At 33.9% G+C, this 22,447-nt stretch overlaps 1 protein-coding gene across 1 annotated transcript in view; it reads right to left on the bottom strand.

Annotated features, from left to right (window-relative positions):
- KCNH8 (potassium voltage-gated channel subfamily H member 8) overlaps positions 1-22,447 on the bottom strand; it is a gene marked incomplete at both ends in the record, with an annotated part of 180,771 nt that overhangs the window by 91,730 nt on the left and 66,594 nt on the right. Inside the window, 2 exons of the mRNA XM_082753902.1 lie at positions 1,736-1,863; positions 13,466-13,597. Coding sequence (XP_082610028.1) covers positions 1,736-1,863; positions 13,466-13,597 — 260 coding nt within the window. The remainder of the gene's footprint in view (positions 1-1,735; positions 1,864-13,465; positions 13,598-22,447) is intronic.

Raw genomic sequence — 22,447 nt, 5'->3', positions numbered from 1 at the left:
CCCACCATAATATGGCTTTAGAACTGACTGCCTTCACTGTTAGGTAATGTCTACTTTTGTCCTGTACCTTGAGTCTTTATCATCTAACAAAGGTCTCTGCATAAAAGACTTCAGTCCAACAAACAAGTTTTATAAATACTTAGCTTTCATCTTCCAGAGTTTAACTAAACCGCTTGCCCTGCTGAATAGCAGCATGTAGTTCATGAACAGTCTTGAGTTACTTACTAACAAAAATCTTGCTCACTGTCATTGTGCCCCCAATTAATGCTGTGCCAGTAATGAAGAGCCTTACAAAACAATATTGTGTATAGCAAGCTATGATTGCTTCTGATTTCAAAGTTACTAACTATGAATATAAAAAAAGACAACAGCATGACTCCAGACTTAATTACATTTGCGTTGTCTGTCATAACCTTTCTGTCTGTGCAATTCTTTTGAAATACTGATATCTTTGCCTTCTCCATTCCTAGTTCTCATTCATGAAACTGGGGGGCTGAATTCTCATTGTTGCTACCATTGGTCCATTCTTAATCACAAAAAAGAAGAAAATGTTCCACTTTTAATTTGAATTCAAACCCTTAAAAATAAATTCACTAAATGAAGTAAATGAGTGCTTAATACACACATTTTAAACCAGTATAATATCATCTGCACAGGGATTTTGACAGTACAGGAAAGTCACCAAAAGATATTTAAAAGTCACATTCCTAAAAATATTGCTGCACTATAAAAATATAATATTCTGCAGCTTTTTGTTGTTATTTTTTTACATTTCTTTAACATTTAATATTTTAAAACATTTTTAACATTCTAAAAAAATTAACACTTTAAAACTTTTTTCAGCATTAATCTTTTTCTAATTTTTTTTTAAATTAACATTTTTTATCATTTACAATTTACACTCAATGAAAGTGACTGTATGCCCCCTGAGACATATACCAGCTGTTTATTCTCATGTTCTTAGTCTAGCAAAGATTTTTCTGATATTAATTTCTAACGTAGTAATGTCTAGAGCAATGTATCTGTACTGCTGCTTAATTTTGGTGACCAATAAAAGGTGGTGGAACAACTACATTTTCAGGGTGTTCATGATACATATCCTTTATCTACTTTTTCCAGGAGAAGAAGAGGAGACCATTTCTTTCTTGTGGCACTATCATGGATTTTCAAAGGTGTTTAAATAAATATTTTTCTCTCTAGTTCAGAGATCATGGGATCATCAGCAAATGGAGTCAGGAGACTGACCGTATTTTTCTGGTCTGCTTTGTGACCACATGTCTCTCAGCATCTCAGTCCTCTTTTTTTAACTTACAATTCCTTGACACATTTTGTCTTTTTACTTAATTTTAAACTTTTTTATAAACATATAAGAATATAGGCCCTTACTTGAAGTAGAGTTTTTTGTTGCTAGTGAAAAACAAATAAACCAAATACTGTTCTGAGATTTTAAGAAAAACTGTTTCTGAGAAACAGTTCTGAGAAACTTAATAACAGGATTTTTCTGAGGTAAATGAATGTCTGATAGCTAAATACACTGTCTTGTTATATGAAGTTTAAAAATACAATAGTAGGTAGAACTGCACTTAAGTTTGCTTTACTCCTCTTGTTATGATATGATTAGGACATTTCTAAGGTAACTACTGACCTTTTACAACACTTTTTTTTTTTTTTTTTCTTCCAAAAAAGAACGGTATAAAGAGTACATTAAAAAAAAAAAAATAATAATTACACCTACATTATTAATTTTTAATTTGTTCTTCTCTCTTCTTTGTAGGTGTCCAGAGATATGATAAAGGACAGCTCTACTCCGTCTTCGAGCTGAATCAAAATGTGACCCAGCTCTTCCTCTTCCTTTCCATTTTTCTGTAGAACAGAAGTGACAGTCCATTAAATCAGAAAATGACACTTCAGCCTTTGAGAGTTGTACTATTGACATTTTAGAATTTGCTATAAATAAGATTAAATATACAGATTATACACACCTCTTTATACACCTATATATGCCTTTTACTGGTTTTAGTTAATAGTTTGCAGTTAAAAAAAAACAAAATCCCTCTCCTGAAGGGAAAATAAAAGTCACTGTTAAGTTTTAAAAGTCAAATGTCTTCACTCAATTCAGACGCAATTAATTCTATCATATGATTTCATAGGTAAGTTTACCAGTTCAGAACACGAAATCTTGATTACTGACAAGCTTCAAGAGTGCCTAGGATTAACCACTTCAAAGCAAGCAAACAAACAAACAAAAACAAACAAAAACAACAATTTACTTTCTCCTCTTGTGGTTTACTTTACAAAACTAAGACTTGTACTTGGCCTGCATTATATCAGAATGTGTTAATTTGCAAGCTTTCTCATTATTAATATTCAAATTTTAATTTAAGTCTTTTAGATTTCTAATTTTTCTTCCACATAGTCACTGTCATAATCATTTGACTTTTTTTTTTTTTGTGACATAAAATCTATTCAGGTAAAAACTGGATACTCTTCTGAAAAGATTTTATTTTATTTTATTTTATTTCTTCTATTCAGATATCCGTAACTGTCAGTCATGGGAAAAAAATATTCTTGCTTATACAGCAGTAAATTCAAGGTAACTCCGCTGACTCTGATGGAATTACAGAGAATTGACGCCAGGGTAAATGAAAGCAGACATTTTGCAATGTGTCAGGATTCAGGAAAAAAAGAAATTGTGCGAATAAAGGAAGAAGCTGCCTGTCAAACAGGTTTAATTAAAGTCAACTCAATGCATACAAATTAGGGAGAAGGGGGGTCAGGGGGAAAACAAACAACACATTTAGTACAGGCTGAAATTAACAAGAATAATAGCTACATCTTGAAACCTGCCTATGAAAAGGAAGAAAGATTGGAATTATAGAAAATGGGTGCATTTTTGTCTCTACAAAGAAGCAGCATAAATAAAGAAAAGCTATAAGAAACAAAACTTTCCAAACTTTTTAGTGAAGAATGCTTCACTTAATTCATGTAAGAAACCTCCCAAGATGATGATTTTTTACATGTCAATGAGGAGGAGAAAGGGTAAAAAAAAAAAAACAACAAAAAAAAAACATGTTAAAAAAGCTGCACTGCAAATCAAAATTAGCGACTTGAAAGCTGTGGAAGGTGGAAGAAGAAGGCCCACACTTCATACTGCAGTTTCCTTATCTCCATTTTCTGTCTACAAAGCATAAAATTGCCAGAAACAAAGAAATGTAAGACAAATTTAGAAAATGCTAAAAAAAAAAAAAAAAAAAGACAACTTTTTTTTTTTCTTTTAAACTTCCATCTCTCAATTATCAAACCATTTAAAACACAAACTAAATTTTTAAAATATTCATAAATTGTGGGTGATTGCAGACTGCTTCTCCACTTCCCTGAGCAAAAAATCTGAATTTCTTGAATTGGGTCTCCATTGTAGGGTTGGATAGCTGTATATATTTTTGCCATTTCAGTTTAGAATCTTCAACACTTTTTACAGGCTTCATTTTCTTAGCTTTCTCAACCTAAATTGTCATGCTAGATGAAGCCAACTCTGCTGCTTTTCCAGGTAGGCGATAACACATGCTTCAGACATGCTATCAGACATGTTGAGAAAGCAACAAACTATCTTAGACCAGGTTTTGGCTAGAAATATTTTCAGGACTCTTTCACCAAATGTTTTGTTCTCACAATTCCTTGTATTTAATACCTCTTAGGTCTTTAACCTAAAAAGCACAAGATAGTCCACCCCAGTATGCGGTGGATACAACAGCCTATGTGCGTTGAGATCCATGCTGAGTCACGTTGCATAAAGCAGGCACAGTGCCTTCAGGTAGAGTTTCTTTGAGTGCTTTCAGCAACCCCGACAATGCAAGGTTCTTCTAGCACAGCAGTCCATTCAAGCAGGTCCTCTTTCCAGAATAACATACAGTATTCAAGATATGGATACACAGTCGCTTTATGTAATACCAAAATAATACCGTCAGCTTTGTTCCTAACGGCTCCTAAATTTAGATTTGCCTTTTTCGCCTCGCCTCGCCTCGCCTCCCCTCCCCTCCCCTCTCCTCTCTTTTTCTTTTTTTTTTTTTTTTTTTTTTACCCATTGAATACCGAGCTGAAAACTATCCACAACTCCAACATCTATTTCCAGAATGGTAAACATTACTACAAACATAATCAAAGTAAATACAGTCAGGTAAGACTATTTTTTTTCCTATGTATTACTGCTGCTGATTTTACACTCTCTGTCCACTCTTTAATAAAAGTTCCTTATAAGATTTTCAATTTCATGTGCCACTGATCTAATAATATTTTGGTTTAGATGGATCCCATCTCTCCTACATAAGTTTAACATTCCAGCTAATAAGAGTTCTGTATTCCTTAACCTACTCAGGCTGTGGGGCTTGATACGGTACTTAGAATGACAGTAGTTGTATGTTTGCACAGCCAGTTGCTTCTATCACAGAGTGGTTCTCCATATCCAATTCACTGATCAGTATTCTGAAGGAGATAGTTGTTTTTTTTTTTGTTTGTTTTGTTTTAATATACAGCTGTTTATTACTGATATTTAAAAATTGTTATGTACCTAACAGATTCACTTTCCTTTCGAAGGATGTTAGACAAAAAGACACCACAGTGAATCCAACCAGTAGAAAGGCACTTTAAATGCTGCTGTTTTATTTTTATATTGTGCTTAAAATCAAAAGGATTTCTCATCTTCCCAAGTACTGTAAGAAATCAGTGTTTTAGAAAAAGCTGTTTGGGGGTTCTGTTGCCTGGCACTTTTATACACTTCTTCCTTTGTGATGATAATCCCCCCTAAATAGGTGTTAAAAAGGATGTTTTGCAATTTAGTCTTAAGTCCCTTTTTAGTTGAGAAATATGGTAATATGTTTTTTAACTCTCTTGATGTTGTTCAATGCCTTTTTTGTTTCTTTAACGAGATTAGCTATAGCAACACAATCACATATGACAATCTCAGAAGTCTTTTCCAAGAAAAGAAACTAACAAGAACCCTTCTCTGCCAATCTTACCACTACTCTCATAACAGCTTGAGAACTCATAAACTTGTCATGCACATGAAAAGCATCAGAAAATGCAAATACCTTTGTAGCCAATGACATTTTGTTTTATAAAAACATGATATATCAAGCTTACATCAATAGAAAGTGGAGATTTAATTCTTTTCTTGTCCTTGCATTAAAAGTCACAAATTCTGATGGGCTCCACTACGCTTGTGCTGCCTTAACAACACAATACAAAAGAACCTGATTTACTGACCAAATTCAAACCTAACCTATGTCTGCTCTCCTTTGAATCACAACTGAGTAGTCAGAGAATAGCACTGGATATTCCTTGGAAAGCAAATCCGTCCCATACATTCAGAACCATGTTAATCTTGAGCCATAGACTCATGCAATCTACAGTGAGTAACTCCAATGTGACCCAGAAACGTTACACTCACTCCATAGTAGACAAGCTGTGGCATGAGGGAGAACATGAAATAGATGGATTTTCAAATAGTGAACCTGCTCAAGCCAGAAATGTTGCACGCTACTGGAAAGAAACAAAACAAACAAACAAAAAAAAAAACAACCAACCAAACAAACAAAAAAAGTCTCATCATCCTTGATATTTTTCTTATGGCATTAATTTGTATCCCTTTGAAACAACTCCATTCACATTTTTCCTCAGGTTATGTATTATTACTAAAAAAAAAAAAAAAAAAAAAAAAAAGAAAAAAGTAAAAAGGAAAGGAGGAAGGGAAGGAAGTAGGGAGGCAGGGAGGGAGGGAGGCAGGGAGGGAGGGAGGGAGGAAAAAACACCACCACACACAAAATCCAAACCAAACCAACCAACCAAAAAACCTCCAACACATTAGTTAAAAACACCAGCTACATTGGGTGTTTAACTGCCCAACAAGGTGTTGTATAACATACACTACCAGTATGGATCTTTACCACAGAAAGTTTTGCATAGAATTATATATGACATGAAAGATTAACATCTAGTATCTCATTCACATTACATAGGAAAATCGAAAAGATTGATCTGTTTTTACTTAAGTAATCATATCAGAATTATTTAAATGAATAGTAGCAGTCTAGACAAAGATTTCTGAATCATCTTCCAGATTTCAGGAAATCAAATAAACTCATAAAAACCTGCAGTAAGCACAGTAAAAGAGAGTTCATACTAGACTGAAAGTGATTCTCTAGCATTCTGTGGGTGACATAACTAAATAAAAAGCTCAGAAGTGTATTGAAAGGAATAAACAGAAAATCCTTTAGACCAAGAGTTTAAATTTTATAAGGCATCTGTAAACCCATGCAGGAGCAGGTGGCACTGAAACATAACTAAATACATGTGTTGATTCTCTTTAGGAAAAAATAAAATGTCTACTTAATTAAAATAGATAATTTCCCTGTGGTTTGGAATAAAACAAGTATTTTATGCATCACAATATCTTTTAGAATATTAGAGAACAAGCAACCTGCACTTCTTAAATTTAACTCAGAAGAGAACATACTGAAAATATGTGAATGAAGTAGAGTAAAGCAAGGTAAAATATTCTGAGGGTTACATTTTTAAAATGCACACTTAAGTAACCGTATTCATGTAAAGTAGTTCCACTGCAGACCAGGACAAAGCCCTGGTCTAAAGGCTGGAGACTGCAAATTTGGATCTCTCAGAAGTATTTTATTTATTTATTTATTTATTTACAGCTTTTCACAGCTTTTGAGTAAATAGTGTGGATTGAAAAGACAGATTTCACCAGCACGGACAAGTCCATAACTGGTTGCTACGTTCTTTTATTATTATTATTTTTTTACAACTGCACAATCTAATTAGCTCCATGGCTCTATTCCATTCTCAACCACCTGATTGTCTCTGCTGTCTTGTTTGCTTGCCAGATGAGGCTGTAAGACTGACTCAGACACACTGCCTATCCTTCAAACAGTATAAACATATTAAGATGTGATGGACGGACGGACGGACGGACGGACAGAAGGAAGGAAGGAAGGAAAGTTGATTTTGAGGAACACAGGGTAAGGCAATATGAAAAGATTTTGAACAAACAGGAAAAAAAAGAAAAAAAATAAAAAACAAACAAACAAACAAACAACAAAAAACAAAACCAAAACAAAAACAACAAAAAAAGCAAAAGCAAAAACAAAAAAACACCATAGGGAAGGCTGGTGTGAGGTTTTTCTAGGTTTTTAAAAAAACTTTCACTAACTTCCAGGTATTATTCTCCAGGGTACACCACATCAGCAGTTGTCAGTATAAAGAAAACTGATACAAACATGCTTTGTTATTAATGACAGTATAAAAGCACTACCATGGCCAATATGCTGCAGGAGGTCTGTTAGTTTCATGACATATTCGTTCTGTCAACAACAGTCAAATGTTCATGGAACTATTAGCTGTATGGTGGATCCAAGTTAGCCTCTAGCCACTTTTTTCCTCTGTTAACTGATTAACTGATTCAATGAGAAAACGTACTTAATGCACATGCCAGCTGAAAAGCTCTAAATATTACAAAATATTTTCAAAGAGACTAATTTTTACACAGACACAAATGTATGATCTTCATCATTTTAATATTACACCTTCAGAGAATAATAAGAGAAAAGAAGCAATGGTATACATTACTCCTTGTCACACGTATTGGAAAGACTTTTACATAGCAGTAAGCTTAATGATATAAGTTGCTGATTCTTCCATCATGAAGAATTAGGAGGTGGAAGAAAGACACACAAAGACCAGGGATTTCTCTTTCTCTCTACCTCTACTTTGGTTGTTGAAGGGTGTGCATTCCCCCCCCAAAATATATATTTTATATAATATAATATATATATATATATATTTTCCCCAGAAGCTGGTATTTAGACATATTTCATAAAATTCAGAATTGAAACAAAAATAAAAATCCAAGTAGGTGCATCTTTCTTTGGCTACTTCTAACAATAGACAGATCCAACAGAACAAGGAAGGTAAAGTGATTTTAAGCTATTTCTGTTTCTTAACACTACTGCTTTCTCCCAGGTTTTACCTGAAAAGTTGCAAAATCTCTAATAAAATAAAATACCCCAACTCAAAAAAAAAGACAAAACTATTTCATAACTGCATTAAAATAGTTTATTTGCCAACTCATTACTCCACATTTATAAAGCATTATCGCACTAGGGGAAATATAGTCATTTTGATTATGCTACTAAATTTGAAATATACCTTCTAATTTATCTGAAGTGACTATTGATATGTAGTTATACAGAACAAAATTTATTGTTAAATATTTTTTTGCTGGGTTACTACTTATTATTCAGCTTTTTTTTTTTTTTTTACATGTCTTTTATTTCCTGATTCTTAAAGTCATTGAGAAACTTTTCATTGACATCCACAAGCAATAGTGCATTTCTGTGCATGAATATAATATTTAGGGCCATAAATTCAATGAATTTAAAGTGCTTCACTCTATCCCCCCTTTTAATTCCATCATAATGGAATGATTAATGATTAATTAATGGAATGATTAATGATTAATTCATGTACTTTACTTACTGATATTTTTTACTCCAAAGTGTTTATTTATTTATTTTATTTCTAATCTGAAGTGGTGGTAGTTTCACACTCATTGATGTTTTACATATTAATTAAATAAATGATTTGCACAGAAGTTGATAATACAATATAAACTTGCTCACTTGGAAGGTTAAAATGAGAATAAAAACACCTGAGTAATTTCTACCTTGTAATGGAAGCAAGAGTTTTGACAAATAAGGACTTGTTTTCTTAATACATTTATCTACAATTCAGAACCAGATCAGTCACCTATAAAAGCATTTTGTGGACAAGACAGTTTTTCCAAATGTAAGGCATGGGAGAAAGAGAGTTGTTTGTTTTGTTTTGTTTTGTTTTTAAAGTTAGTTTAAAGAGCTAAAAAGAGCATAAAAGTTCAAAAACCTGTCTGTTTTTATGTGGTCAATGAAACACCTACAAATTCTCTGATTTCTTCTCAAGGAATTATTTTTTCAGTATATGAAAATGACAGGAGATGAAATAAAACTGTTTTAAACCTTGAAACTGTCTTTGCTACAGCTAGGCAGAACTTGATTTTAATAGACATTATTTATGGAGTCTTTGTAGGACCTCAAAGTTGCTCAGATGAGCCACTGCATGAACTAGTTTCAGTATAGCTGCAAATATAAGTGAATTCTGCAAACGTTTCAGCTACCCTTACTTGTATTTCTTAAGACAGAGTACATGTACATTATACATCCTAGTTCACTTAGTCTCCTAATTAAGAAAATGTAAGACACCAGGCTATGTCTAGGCCTGTGAAATTCTTAAGTTTATTTACAAGGTTCTGCAAACCTAACTCTATCTATCCTCCAAAACACAAACCATAACATACTGCACACACAACTTTGAAGATCTCTTCTAATTGGCAATGCACATACTGAACACATTTGCATTTTTTTCCATGACGTCTGCTGTCAGTCTTACATGTTTGAACTAGCAAACTCTGAAAGGAAAATCTGAAGATATTTTCCACTGTCTGTTCTCAACATATTCCAACAACCAGAAAACCACCAAGCTAAAATACAAAACAGACAAAAAACTCCTACAAAACTCATCTTTTGATAACTTGTCTTTTAAAAATCTAGGGATGCTTGCATGAGTTTATCCAGGAACCAGTGAGTCAAATGGTAGCTAATGCATTTGTTCTCTCATCCTTCCAGGATATTCTCCAGAGTACATGCTGCCTCCTCAACATCTCCATATTCATTTGCTTAAGAATCAGTTTTTTTGTTTTTCTTCTTTTTTTTCTTTTTTTCCCTTTTTTTCTTTTTTTTCCTTTCTCTCTCTCGACATGTACTGCAAAGGACATTTCTTCCTCACCTCCATATTTTTAAAACTTTTTAAAACCACCATTTACTTTTAAAACTTGGTATAATGCTAAAGTAATGGCCACGAAGATCAATATTTCTACGGGTTCAAGACTCAAACACAACATATTTGCTTGCATAGAGAAGGTGCAAAGGTATATGCTCACATGTTAAAAAAAAAAAAAAAGAGCAGAAAAGACAGCTCTATGTGTGTCTCCTAGGTGTTTGCAGTCTTATGCAATGAGCAAGAGTAAAGCAGGTTCTCCTTACCGAGGACAAGAGATTCAGACTCTTTCTACTCTGATGGTCAGCCAGAAACAAAGCCATCCTTGAGAAGATGTAACAGAGTCAAAGAACAAAGGTTTCCATGACATGTAGTTCCTTTGAGCAGAGGAGTCAAACTATTCTGCTATCTCACCTCCTGTATTGACACAAGTGCACGATGTCCCATTCATCCTGAAACAATTCTACCTGCTTTAAATAATGTATATCTAGGTGACAGTACATCCCTTTCTAAATACCCTGTCTCCTGACAGGCATAATGTGTTTTAAAACTAAGTTTTGTGCTCTGAATATTCACTGCTGTAGCTTGATCAAGAAGTATCTGAGAACAATTAAGCAGAATAAATCAAATCAATCTGCATGTTGCAAAATTTATTAGTAGAGACAATCCTTGTCCTCAGCAGCCTTTTTTTTTTTTTTTTTTAAACACAAAAATATGGAATATAAAATGGTTGACATATGGTATTTCACTTTGGCACACCGAAAAGAAACACCTCTCCCTCCAACAATGTGTAATCAAAATAAATCTGTCTTCTTAGAAAGAATTAATAGGAAGTAAAAAATGGCTCACCATTTAAACCGTAACACTGCAGCTTATTTTAATCCATGGTGGGAAAAGTGTCCAGCTTTTCATTCACAATTATTATTGGGATAAAAGCATCTTTTCCAACAGGAAGACTAACCTGGCAGGGAAGCCTTTCAACTAGGAATGATGGGAGGAGACTAGATGACATATTTCCTGGGGGGGCAGGTAACTGGGAACAAACCTATGCATTAGGACAGGATGAGGGCCAGCTAGCAGGCAAGCAGCTTGCCAGGCAAAACCTGGAGGTTTTGGTAGCTACCAAGATGAGCATGGGCCAACAATGTGCCTGGTGGTAAAGAAAGCCAACAACACTGTCGGCAGAATTAGAAAGAGGGTTGCCAGCTGGTTAGGGGGGATGATCTCCTCAGTACTAGTGAGATTCATCGTAAATGCTGGTTCCAGGTCCGGGCTCCCCTTTAACAGGACAGAAATGGACACACATCAACACAGTGAGTCCAGCAAAGGGCCACAAAGATGACTAGATATTTGGAGCATCTAACACATGAGGAGATGTTGAGAGAGCTGGGACTGATCTGTCCAGAGCAGAGAAAGACCAGGAGGAAAAATAGTGTGTATAAATACCTGATAGGGAGAAATACAGAGGAAGCCAGACTTTACTTAGTGGTACCTAGTGAAAAGACAAGAGGCCCTGGGCACAAACTGAATATACGAAATTCCATTTTAACATAAGGATTTTTTTTTTTCACTTTGTAGGCAGTCATATATTGGAACAGGTTGTCCAGAGAAGTGGTAGAGTCTCCATCCTTGGTAATACTCAGGACACATACTAAGTTCTATCTGACCCTGCTTTGAGTAGGTGAAAGGGAATTGGTGTAGACATTCTCCAGAGGTTCCTTCCCACATTAAATATCAGGTGATTCTCTGGTTAATATTTATTACATATATTTTTTATACTAATGATGGAGTATATTTCTACAACAAACTTACAGGTGTGGCAACAAATGCAGTGCTGAAACCAAACTGACAATATTGAAAAGATGAGGGCTCTAAGAACATTGCCATTAAATAGGGTGCATGATGTCATGGAGGGAAGTGATGGTAAATTAAGTTTTAAAACAAAACTGAACAAAATAAAAAACATGAGGTGCTGATTGTCACAGCACTTCTTAAGGACTGTGTTACACAAGTTTTTCCCTTTATCTTACAAAAAATTTCAAGAAAAAGTCCTCTCTAATCATTGCACGATAGGACTTATTTCATTGGAAACTTTTATACAGAGGAAGAAAAGAAAAGAATCTGTTAAATTTGTATTTAAAATGAGACATTCAAAAGAAAAGGTCACAGACAGTGTCTGACATTTGGGCTGGGTAAAGGAAAATCAGGCAAAAAAGTGGACTTTTGCAGTCACATTGGCACAAAGGAGCAACTGAATGTGTGAACACATGAGATAAAATAGATAAATGTGCTGCAGAAAATCAAAGGGAAAATCAAACAAATATCTCCTTATAATAAAACTTATGGTTTTATTATAATAAAACCATAAGTTTTATTATAACATGAGTAACAAGGGAAGTAACAGCTAGGGATCAGGAAGTAACAACCAGGATCAGAATGTAGCACACAAGACAGCCAAACCTCATTAGTCATAAATTTATAGCAATTCTTAAAACTCAAGCCGCCAACACAGAGCAAAAAAAAAAAGAATGGGCATTTTCTGGTGTAATGCAACTCTGCATGAGTATGTTCACAGTCAGAACATGGTTGGGATCTAGAAGGAATATTAATTTTTAAATGTGTAACAGAAAACATGAGTTAACATCTGCTTAGATTTTCAATTTAACATGAACCCACATCAAAAGCTGGAGACCACTTTAATCCATCCTAAACTAAGTATTACAGCTACAAAATGTTTAACAGATAAACAATAGTTCAACAATAATAATCATCATAATTCCTACACCTATTTCAAACTATCACTGGTATTTTAAATGTGATTTTTCAGTATTCTGAAAATTTGCATCTCTCATAATGTAAATAATTAGCCTTAGAGAACATATGTTCAGACAATTTCTATTCTGTATGATTCTATACCATGTTTTAATAAACAATTTTCCTAAAACTTTCATAAGTGTAATGTTTCCTGTTTTTTTTTTTCTTCAACATGAAGTGATTGGTTGAAGTTTTATGTAAAGGGAATCTGCAAATATACTTAGTATTTCATTAGGGACACAGGTGTTGGACTCAATGATCCTTGTGGGTCCCTTCCAACTCAGATATTCTATGATTCTATGATTCTTCCATCTTTCAGCTCAGAAATTCTGTGATACATTTTCTTAAATAAGTGAAGAATGTAAAATCCCTCAATTATTCAGGGTTGAAAAATGAAGATGAAATTATTTCTCCAACTGTAGAGAGGAGGCAGACATTGTTAGAATAAATATTAATTTAAGAATTTTCATTAACACAGGGAAACAATATTTTCTGTTTTGAGTACAAAGAAGTTATAAAAGAAAGATGCATTACAATTCTAAGTAAATATTATTTTTATTGAAAAACTAATATTAAAGAGCAGCAAAATTGAATACAAATTGTTAGATTTCCAAAGAATAACATGATCTGGAAGGACAGATCATTATTAATTATTAATTTATTCTTTGGAAATCTAACAGGTCTCTGATTTAACAGTGTGCATGAGAGAGAGTTTAAGTAGCTGTGACTCTCAAAAACTACATTCTTATCAATATTGGTTTCAATTCACACAAACCTTCCTTTTTGTCTTCTGCAGCAATCTTCACTTTTGTGTCTGTTATATCTTTGAAAGAGGCCAGAAAGAGTACTACATCTCCTTTTTCATTCTTTATGGGAACAATATCCAATAGGCACCAGAATGAAGACCCTGTAAGGATAAAGAATGAATTTAATTCAAACAGCTGTCTTTTAGCAGAGAGAGGAGGGGAAAAAAAAAAAAAAAAAAAAAAAAAAGTAAAAACAACAACAAAAAAAAAGTGTATTACTAAATCTACAACTAATGCAATTCTAAAAAAAATATCTTATTTAAGAGGTCAGTTGTCAGGAAATCACAGATGTTCAGCTCATGTAAATCTGTTTGCATCATTGGTTGAAGCTCAGTAATACTGCTTTCTCTGGAAGTAAGGCATTAATTTAAATGCAAAATTTATCTGCAGGGATCATTAATAGAATTTAATGAAACTGCTTACTCCTCTGATACCATGCGTTCCTTTGAACTCTCAACTGATGTTGCTTATTTTACTGGAATAGCTTTCACTTTGTTAACTTGACATCTGAAGCTTCCAGGTTTACTATAAAATCATTTTACTTTAATCATCTTGCTTGATACTCATTAAAATCTCTTGACAGAAGACCTGATAGTCACTAATTCAAAGATATTTAAACTAATCAGACATCAGACTTAGAATAGAAAATCTAAATGCTTGATTCAAAGTAACTTAAGCTAAGAAAGAATTAACTCCTCACATTTTACAGGTAAGATTTATAATACAAGACATTTTCTGTAAAATTAATATCAGTTTTTTTCTTACTATGTATAAAGGTCAGCTTGCTAAGGTGTTAATTAAACAACACTGAGGTTGACAATATTTTTAATTTTTTTGCCAAACTTTCTCTTCCCAGATCTGGTAAATAATTGGACCACTTTCAATAGGTATTTTCACTGATTCTGTTATGTCATATTTGCAAGATATGTTGTTCAATTCCAGTGGAAACATTTACAGGTCTCCCATTAACACAGACCACTTGGAACAGAATATAATGAATGTTATATGCTAGGAGTGTAACGGAGATTTCAGCAAGCACCCTGGATCCCAATCCCATCCATTCTGGGACAATTCAGCTCAATGCCAGGTTTTGTTTTTCAGTTTTTGGCTATCAATACTTCCCATCTCCAATTATCCTTCTCTCCTTCTCCTCCTATTATTTACAAGGTATATAATTACTGTTACAGTATGTTTTTGTTTGTTTGTTTTTTAGTTTTAAATTTAAAATTTATTGGAGATTTCTTTATGCTTCCATATTCATTTTCATCCCCATCATACTCCTATTAACATTCATTTACAACAAAAGTATATTTTCATTCAGAAAAGAACAAAGTTCCTTCAATGACTGCTGCCACTACTGCCATACTATCAGCTGTGCTTTGGAGCTGTCCTTCGTAAAAACAAGCAGATTAGTTATTTCCTCCTCTTTTTTCCTTCTGATTTCTGCAGTTCATTTCAAGAGAAAATGAACTGAACACACCAAGATCACAATTAATCTAAGTTAAATTTTCAACTGGAAGTTCTCTGTCTGTTAAAAGATGTAGGCAAGCATGGGTGGCGAAACTGAAACTTTCCTTTTGAAGGGCCTCTGAAGATGAAGGTGTAGAAGTATGTTTGAAAAGAAATTAATCTGCTTTTCTTTATCCTGGGTAAACTTCCCAAGAGGCAGGCTTTGACACTGGTTGAGTCACCAGATAATGTTTCCACTCAAGGAGACTTTTCCACTAAGTTTCCACTTTAAAGTAGAGATAGGGAGAATTGGAAACAGAAGGAAGGTAGATTGGGTAAGGACAGAGAAATTGTGTGAAAACAGACTGACTTTATATTAGGTTTAATCATTCTCATTTTGAGGTTGTAGAGAGAGAGCAAAAAAGAAGCTCTTTTAAAAGAAGGTAGAACCGACATCAGAAGCAATATATTTCTATTCTTCCCTCTTTCTTTTTAATTTTCCAGTCTTAATTCAAATTTATATGGACATAGCTTGTTTTACCAAAACTTTTGGGAAAAACTGCTTAGTGCTGTTACTGTCAGAAATGTTATATAGAGCCAACACCTTATCAATCTGAAGTGGTGTATTCAAAGAGAAGAGGTAGCATTAAGCAATTTTACTTTATGGCTTAAAAATAGAATCACAGATATCTGTGGAATATTATTATAACTCTTAAACTATTCATGTTCTTTCTTTTAAAATTTTATGTTGTGTATTCTAGCAGTAGCTTCAGTTGGACAAAAAACTGTTCTCAACTTCATCTTCTTAACAATACTAATAGCAGCCTTTTCTATTAAAGATCTGTTGAAATCTCCAGAAATACATGTGTATCTTATTCTTTTAAATTGTTTCACATCTTTTTGACATACACACACAAATAAATCATCACAGCTGTTTAAGGCAGAAAGTTAGAGATATTAGATACATCCATATAAATCTAACTCAGTTATGCTAAGAAGCACATCTGATAACTTTATCTGAAGTGATATATGTTTAGGGGAGTAATTGTAACACTGCCATCAGTAATAATTAGAAATAGAGACAAATATTTTCAGTGTTTCATGCTGTAATGCTTTTTCTCTTTTGTTAATGTGTATTTGAGCTTTTTAGCTGGTGAATACTAGTCACTGAAATCATGTAATGTCATTTTCTGATTCTCTTCAATCATATTTTCTGTCATCTGTACTACTCCATGAATGTGTGTGATTTTTTTTTTTTATTTTTATTCTTTCAAGCAAAGCAAGTATGCTTAAGAAATAGTACCAACAACTAAAGAAAACACATATCCGATACATGCATAGGATACTTCTCCCTCAAAGAGTTCTCTGTTAGTGCTTAGCATAACAGAGTTGCAGATCTTGACATTACTTATACACTCAACCTTTAAAAGTTCAAAGTTTACTTTTTGGGGGTTTCTGCCATTACTCTGAAGTGTGCAAATATATATGAAATACTCTTCCAGACTAGAGGAGATGACCCAGTTTAAGCCAGGACTAGATCATATGTGCTTGCACTCTGTCAAGAACAGAAGTATGCCACATTTCACTCCGGATGAGCATTCTTGGAAAAATGTACTTATCCAATGCAATCAATTATACTGCTTTTACTGAAAGCCAACACTGTATAATGCTATAAGCCAAAAGAAGAACTTTCTACTCACTGAAAAAAGTAATGCAGATATAGTTCTTTTGAGTGCACTCATCTGTGAGGAAGAAATTTCTTCCCTGCTTCAGATGGTGCACACAAAGGTTTTCTGTATTGCCAGGCGTTGTCTATCAAAGACATTTCTTTTGGAGGTTTATTTATATACAGACCTTTATTGCTCCAAGCCACTACTCTTTGAGGAAGAGTCTAGTCTTTCTCTTGCATTATGAATTGAATGTTCAAAATATATTTTAATATCCTCAAGGGCTATAGAAGTACATCTCAGGAAAGGAGAAAAGAGACCAAATGAAGCATAATCTTATCACAAAGCAATTTAGCTACAGTCCACCTTTCATATATACATAAAAAAGAGAATGCTTTATAGTCACTCTCTCACCCTCCATTTCTACCTTTCCTCACTCTGACAGTTAGAAGTCTCCTTAGACTGAAATCAAAACAAAGGTCAACAGGGCCAGGAACTTAAAAAGGAGATTTGATAAAAAAACCCTTGCCATCATAGCACCAATAACCTTTAGAACCAAGTATTCCTGTCATTTGAAAATAAGGTCTGCTTAAACCGAGGAACAAACTCAGACTGTTAACCTTATTCATGAGCTATGTCCACCCAGCATACAGTAATACTTAACCGAACTTCAACCACAACTATCCCAGACAAAGCCCATTGCAAGAGTCAGAACAGAAATCTTTGGGTATTTCAGTGGTATTATAGAAACAGAGAGGGATTATTGATGACCAGTTTATCTACGTCTTTTATGGAATACAAAAAAAAATTAAAAAAAATTCTTTGCCCATCTCCTCTACTTAATCATCATTTTAACTGTGCTTTTCTGCGGTAAGTGTCTTTCTTAGTGTAAAAAAAAAGGAAAGCATTGAATGTCTTGAATGTTAGATAAACAAGTTCTGTGACACACACACACACACACACACAAATCTCTTCATTTAATAATTACCATGTTGTATTATGTAAAAAAAAAAAAAAAAAAAAAAAAAAAAGCAGAACTAAGCTGCACATCTTATGTGCATCATACATGACATCATATATCTGGAAGATTTTTTTTTTTTTTTACATTGCAGTGCTTGATTTTAAACAGATATAAATCTATCTTTTAAGAGAAAATGAAACAAACAACACACCACATTTTCCAGGGATTTGTTATTTAAAAGACAAAGATAACTGCAATAAAGTATTGACAGGGTTGATACTAATTCTTCAGCTTTACAACATGATCCTTTCATTTACAGAATTAATAATTGTTAGCAAAATAAAACATTGGCTTATTTTTAAGAAGTTTAGCCAGATTATTTCACCCTCACTGACAGTCCACAATACCAAAGACTTTGTCTAGCGAAACACCAAGCTAACTTTCTTTTGGCTAGATTCCAAGTGCCAATGATAACATTTTGTTTTGGATGTTTTGTGATTTAGACTTTGTTGAGGAGACCAAAGTGCAAAGAAGCAAACAATTCTTTTTTTTTTTTTTTTTTTTAAAAAAAAAAAACTTTACTTTCTCTCTTGTAAATACGAAAACTTTGACAATGATCAGTTAACATAGTTAACTCAAGGTTTTGCTACTTTAAGCAAGTAAGTACCTCGGTCTTCTCCATTCTCCAGAAGTGGCATGTACATACTGACAAAATTTATCAAATTTTCCCTTGAATTCTGCTCCTGTTGATGACAGCCAATGTGTTATATCCTAGTGACAGTCTTTGGTCTGACAATATTGCAAGAAAACTTACAAAAAGACATATGGAGTGTCAGGTAATTCATGCATATGGTCACTGATGGTTGTGCTAGCACTCTCCTAGTAGTAGAAAAAGAGTCTCAAGAACTTATGGCCAACAGATCATACTTGCAATTAGTTCTCTCTACAAATTTTAAGAGTCAACTTAAATCCCTTAAAAAAAAAAAAAAAAATCTCAAATGAGGATATAGAGGTATCTCAAGAACTTGGTAGGGGGAAATGGAATAGGTAAAATACCTTAATAATGAGGTAAAATTATGGTTCAATATGAATAAGCAGATAACAGGCAATTCTGTGGATCTGTGTAGCAATTTATAAACTTCCATTAAAAATCTCCCTGCACATCTCTCACACACGGCAATAGAGCAAGTGTTATTCAAATCTATCACATCTCATCAGAGAACATGAAAATCCCCTCTCCATGTCTCCCCTTCTTTTTCAGTGACAAACTCTATCTTACACTCTGTTCCCACTACTGCTGGATAACTCAATAGCTCATAGGTCATGTCTAATTTTGCTGTCATCACTGCCATGTTGGAAAAAGGGAAAAGACGTTCCACTAAGAGGAGACATCGTACAACACATCGGCCTCCTATCCTTGCCTTGCTGCAAACTTCCTATGTTAGTCAGAGAAAGACTTTCCTCACCACCTCAAAATCTGCATTTATTAATATGCTGACAGAGGCTGAGTCTGTTCTGGCAGCTCCTGGTTTGAATGCTTGACTTTTCCAACCTTGGTGCTCTTTTCTTTTGTATGCAACTGCTAGTACAGTCTGCTGTATACTAACTAATTTATGGACTCGAGCACATCTACAATTTGGATTTGTTTACTCAGCTTTGCTATCTCTCCTTTTATGACCACTTTCTACTATATTTTCTACTTAATGAAATTCTTTATTTCAAAATCCTCTAGTTACATACAAGTTTTCATTGAATAAAAGCAGAGAAGCCAAGATATGCCTGTTAAAGCCACGTGACTCATTATCCCTATGTGTGCTACTTACTTTTTGTCTGCTCTAATTTTCTTTTCCTATCTCTGTCCTGATTAGAAAAGAAAATTGCATTTAAGCAGATAAGAACTTCCCTGATGTAATACATTTACAAGGTTACGTATATAACAATTAGCAAAATACACAGGATTATTAAAAAAACTCAGTGAAGTCAATGAAATGCATTCTGTTTAAATGCAAAAGACTCCAGGGCAAATTTCTTGATACCAGAAGTCTGCAACTTACTTTCCCTCCTACCTCAAAGATCGTTATTCTGTCACAGTCATAACACTACAAGGCATTTGTCAGCTAACTCCTGTGACAGCAGAAACTGAGGCAATTTGTTGATATAATTCAATATCCAATAGTTAAAGTCTTAAAAAATTATCTTAAAATATTCTTGTTACCTTACTTGTTTAATAATTAAAAGTCTAACCATAGACTGTTATATATACTGATCCCAGCATACAGGAAAAAAAAAATCTAAATAAAAATATAGTTTCTTCAGTTTTTTCTATGCACTGTTTTGGAAAAAAAATCATGATCAATCCTTCCTGAGTAGTCTTGTTTTTCCTCTCTTCAGATGATATCAGCTTTTTGTGTTATTTTGAGTTACACTCAAAATAAGCAACTTTCCCTTGATTATTGTATTTTTGAAATCTATTGTTAGAATTGTGTTTACAGCCTATGGTGCTTATTCTTTTGGGATTTTAACAATTCCTCGTTCAAAATGTAGACTTAATGACAGGAGCAGATATGATTTTTTAGTCTACTGATGTGTGTACTTTTGTCACTTAGAAAAAAAAAGGCAAAAAAATAACAAATTTTCTTAAGCCAGGATGACTTCTTAGATAAACATATGTATGTATGTATGTACATGAAAAACATATTTATACATAACTTTCTCCCCAAACTTCTATCTGTTTCTTTCAAAAATCTAACCAATATTTTTAAAATCGTGTCTGAAATTTCTGACATCAGAAGGAAGTGTGTTCCACATTGATCTAAAAACTACCATGTTTTCAAATGAAGTTATCATTTTTGAATTTATTATTATTATATCCTCTTAAAAAGAAACTTCCAAAATTACATAGAATTTGTTGCTTCCTAGGAAAAAACAACAACATAGCAATACCAAAACAGACACTAGTACTGGTAAGTTTTCCACTTTTTCAACTCCAAATAATGAGGCAGAAAAACAAATAAAGATATTTTTGTGCAAGACATTTTCATGATCCAGGTTCTGGTGTCTCAGCCAATGGCAGCCCCTATGAACAGAAGGGTCAGAGTCTACAGAAGAGTAGGTCTCCTAAAGATAGAAGAAATTCTGGATGCAGACTCATGCTTATTCTAAACACTTTCACATTAAATGTTACTTAGAGAAGTGGAAATTCTGCTGGCTATTTGTCCACTCTTGCTGCAAAGCTCCATTTTAGAAACTGATAATTTATTTTCTATCACCTTTCCATAAGGTAAGGTCAGAGATTGTTTATATCAGTGACTCTATAGTTGATGTCTAAAATTTAAGCTTTATCTGTAAATAACAGCCATTTCAAACGAGTTTGAGGATTTTCCATTGAGCCCATAATTCAAGAATTTTAACCTGCTCTTGACTTTCTGCTCTCCAGCACTTTTCTAGGAGGAAGGTGACCTGTCTGGGACCTGATAAAGGGTTGTGTCATGAATCTAGATTGCTATCGCCCTCCTGTCAGGTTTATGGGTTTATGCAGGAGGGTTTTGAAACATGCACTGAAAAATTACATAATGCCGTAGAGAGGATTAATCTTCCCATTTCACCATTTGAATCTATGTGAACACGTTGTAAACAGACTCTGAGCCTTTCCATTGAGAAGAATTACAGAAACCCTGCCAGTTGGAAGGTAGTAGGTTTTAACCTTTTCATTACTTACCTGCTCTATAAAATCACACTGTTTTTGCAATTCCCCAAGACAAATCAGTAAGGTGGTTCAATACACAGTGCTAACATGAACCTCCTGCTGTTCCTCCAAAAAAAAAGAAAAAAAACGACACCATGGAGATACCGCAAGAACTCATTGCAATTGTTAGCATAAGAGTTGGCAATTACATTCTGCAGCATGATCCAATAAAGTTTATTGAGGACCATGAAAAAATTAAAGAAATGTCAGCAGAAGGGAGGCAGGTGATCATCAGGAGAGATGGCTCTTTGTCCTTTCTTTAAACAAACATCAGCCTAACTCATGCTGAAGCATGGGTACAGAAGTCAATTTTTAGCTAAGCCTGATTTAAAACCTTATAAAAAATAAAGCATAACCTATCAGCATTCTCACTGTGACCATAAAACCATAAGAAAATTTGAAGTGTAGACTAACTGTTCTGACCCCAGTGTCCCACAGCAAAATAAATACCTATGTCTCTTAAAATGCATGTGCATGTGCAAAAGGGAGCATAATTATATAAATCTTAAAAAATAAAAAGTGCATACAACATAAACATTCGTATTAAGTACAGCTGGAAACACATGGTGCCTGTATGGAAACAAATCTGTAAGCATCTGTAAGCAATGAAAAGCCTGTCACATTGTAACAATGCAATAAGCACCAGGAAACTCTTATATGGATTTATTCACTTATCAGTGTGCTTCTATGAGAACAAATCTTTTCATAGTGAATTATGCTTTTAATAAATCATGTTGTTTTTGAAAGAAGCTATTAGCCAATGTCACCATGAGTGCCATCAGAATAAAGTCTCAGCACTGTCAGTTAGTAAGCAGCAGTAAGCAACTTCGTGTTGAAGTCTCATGAAATCATAGCAAAAGATCTCAGATGTTTCAGATCACATTGCACACGGGATTTTCCCTTTCTATTTTTATTTTTTCTTTTATTTCCTTTTTTTCCTTCTAACTGAAGTTCAACCCCTCCTTGCAGGCTTTCACTGACCCAACACTCTACAGAGGCTGAGCCACGGATCTCCAGAGGAACAAACATCTGCCCCATTTTCCCCTTTTGCTGCTCTTGCTGCAGAAGCTGGGACTGTCTGTAATGTCTATGTATGGCTACCCTTTGCATTTTGAAAAATGAAATGTTT

Source organism: Aythya marila (genome assembly GCF_965140915.1).
Source record: "Aythya marila genome assembly, chromosome: 2".
NCBI classification, from domain to species: Eukaryota; Metazoa; Chordata; class Aves; order Anseriformes; family Anatidae; genus Aythya; species Aythya marila.
Note: the sequence above shows the minus strand (reverse complement) of the source record. Positions and strands in the feature narration are given on the sequence as shown.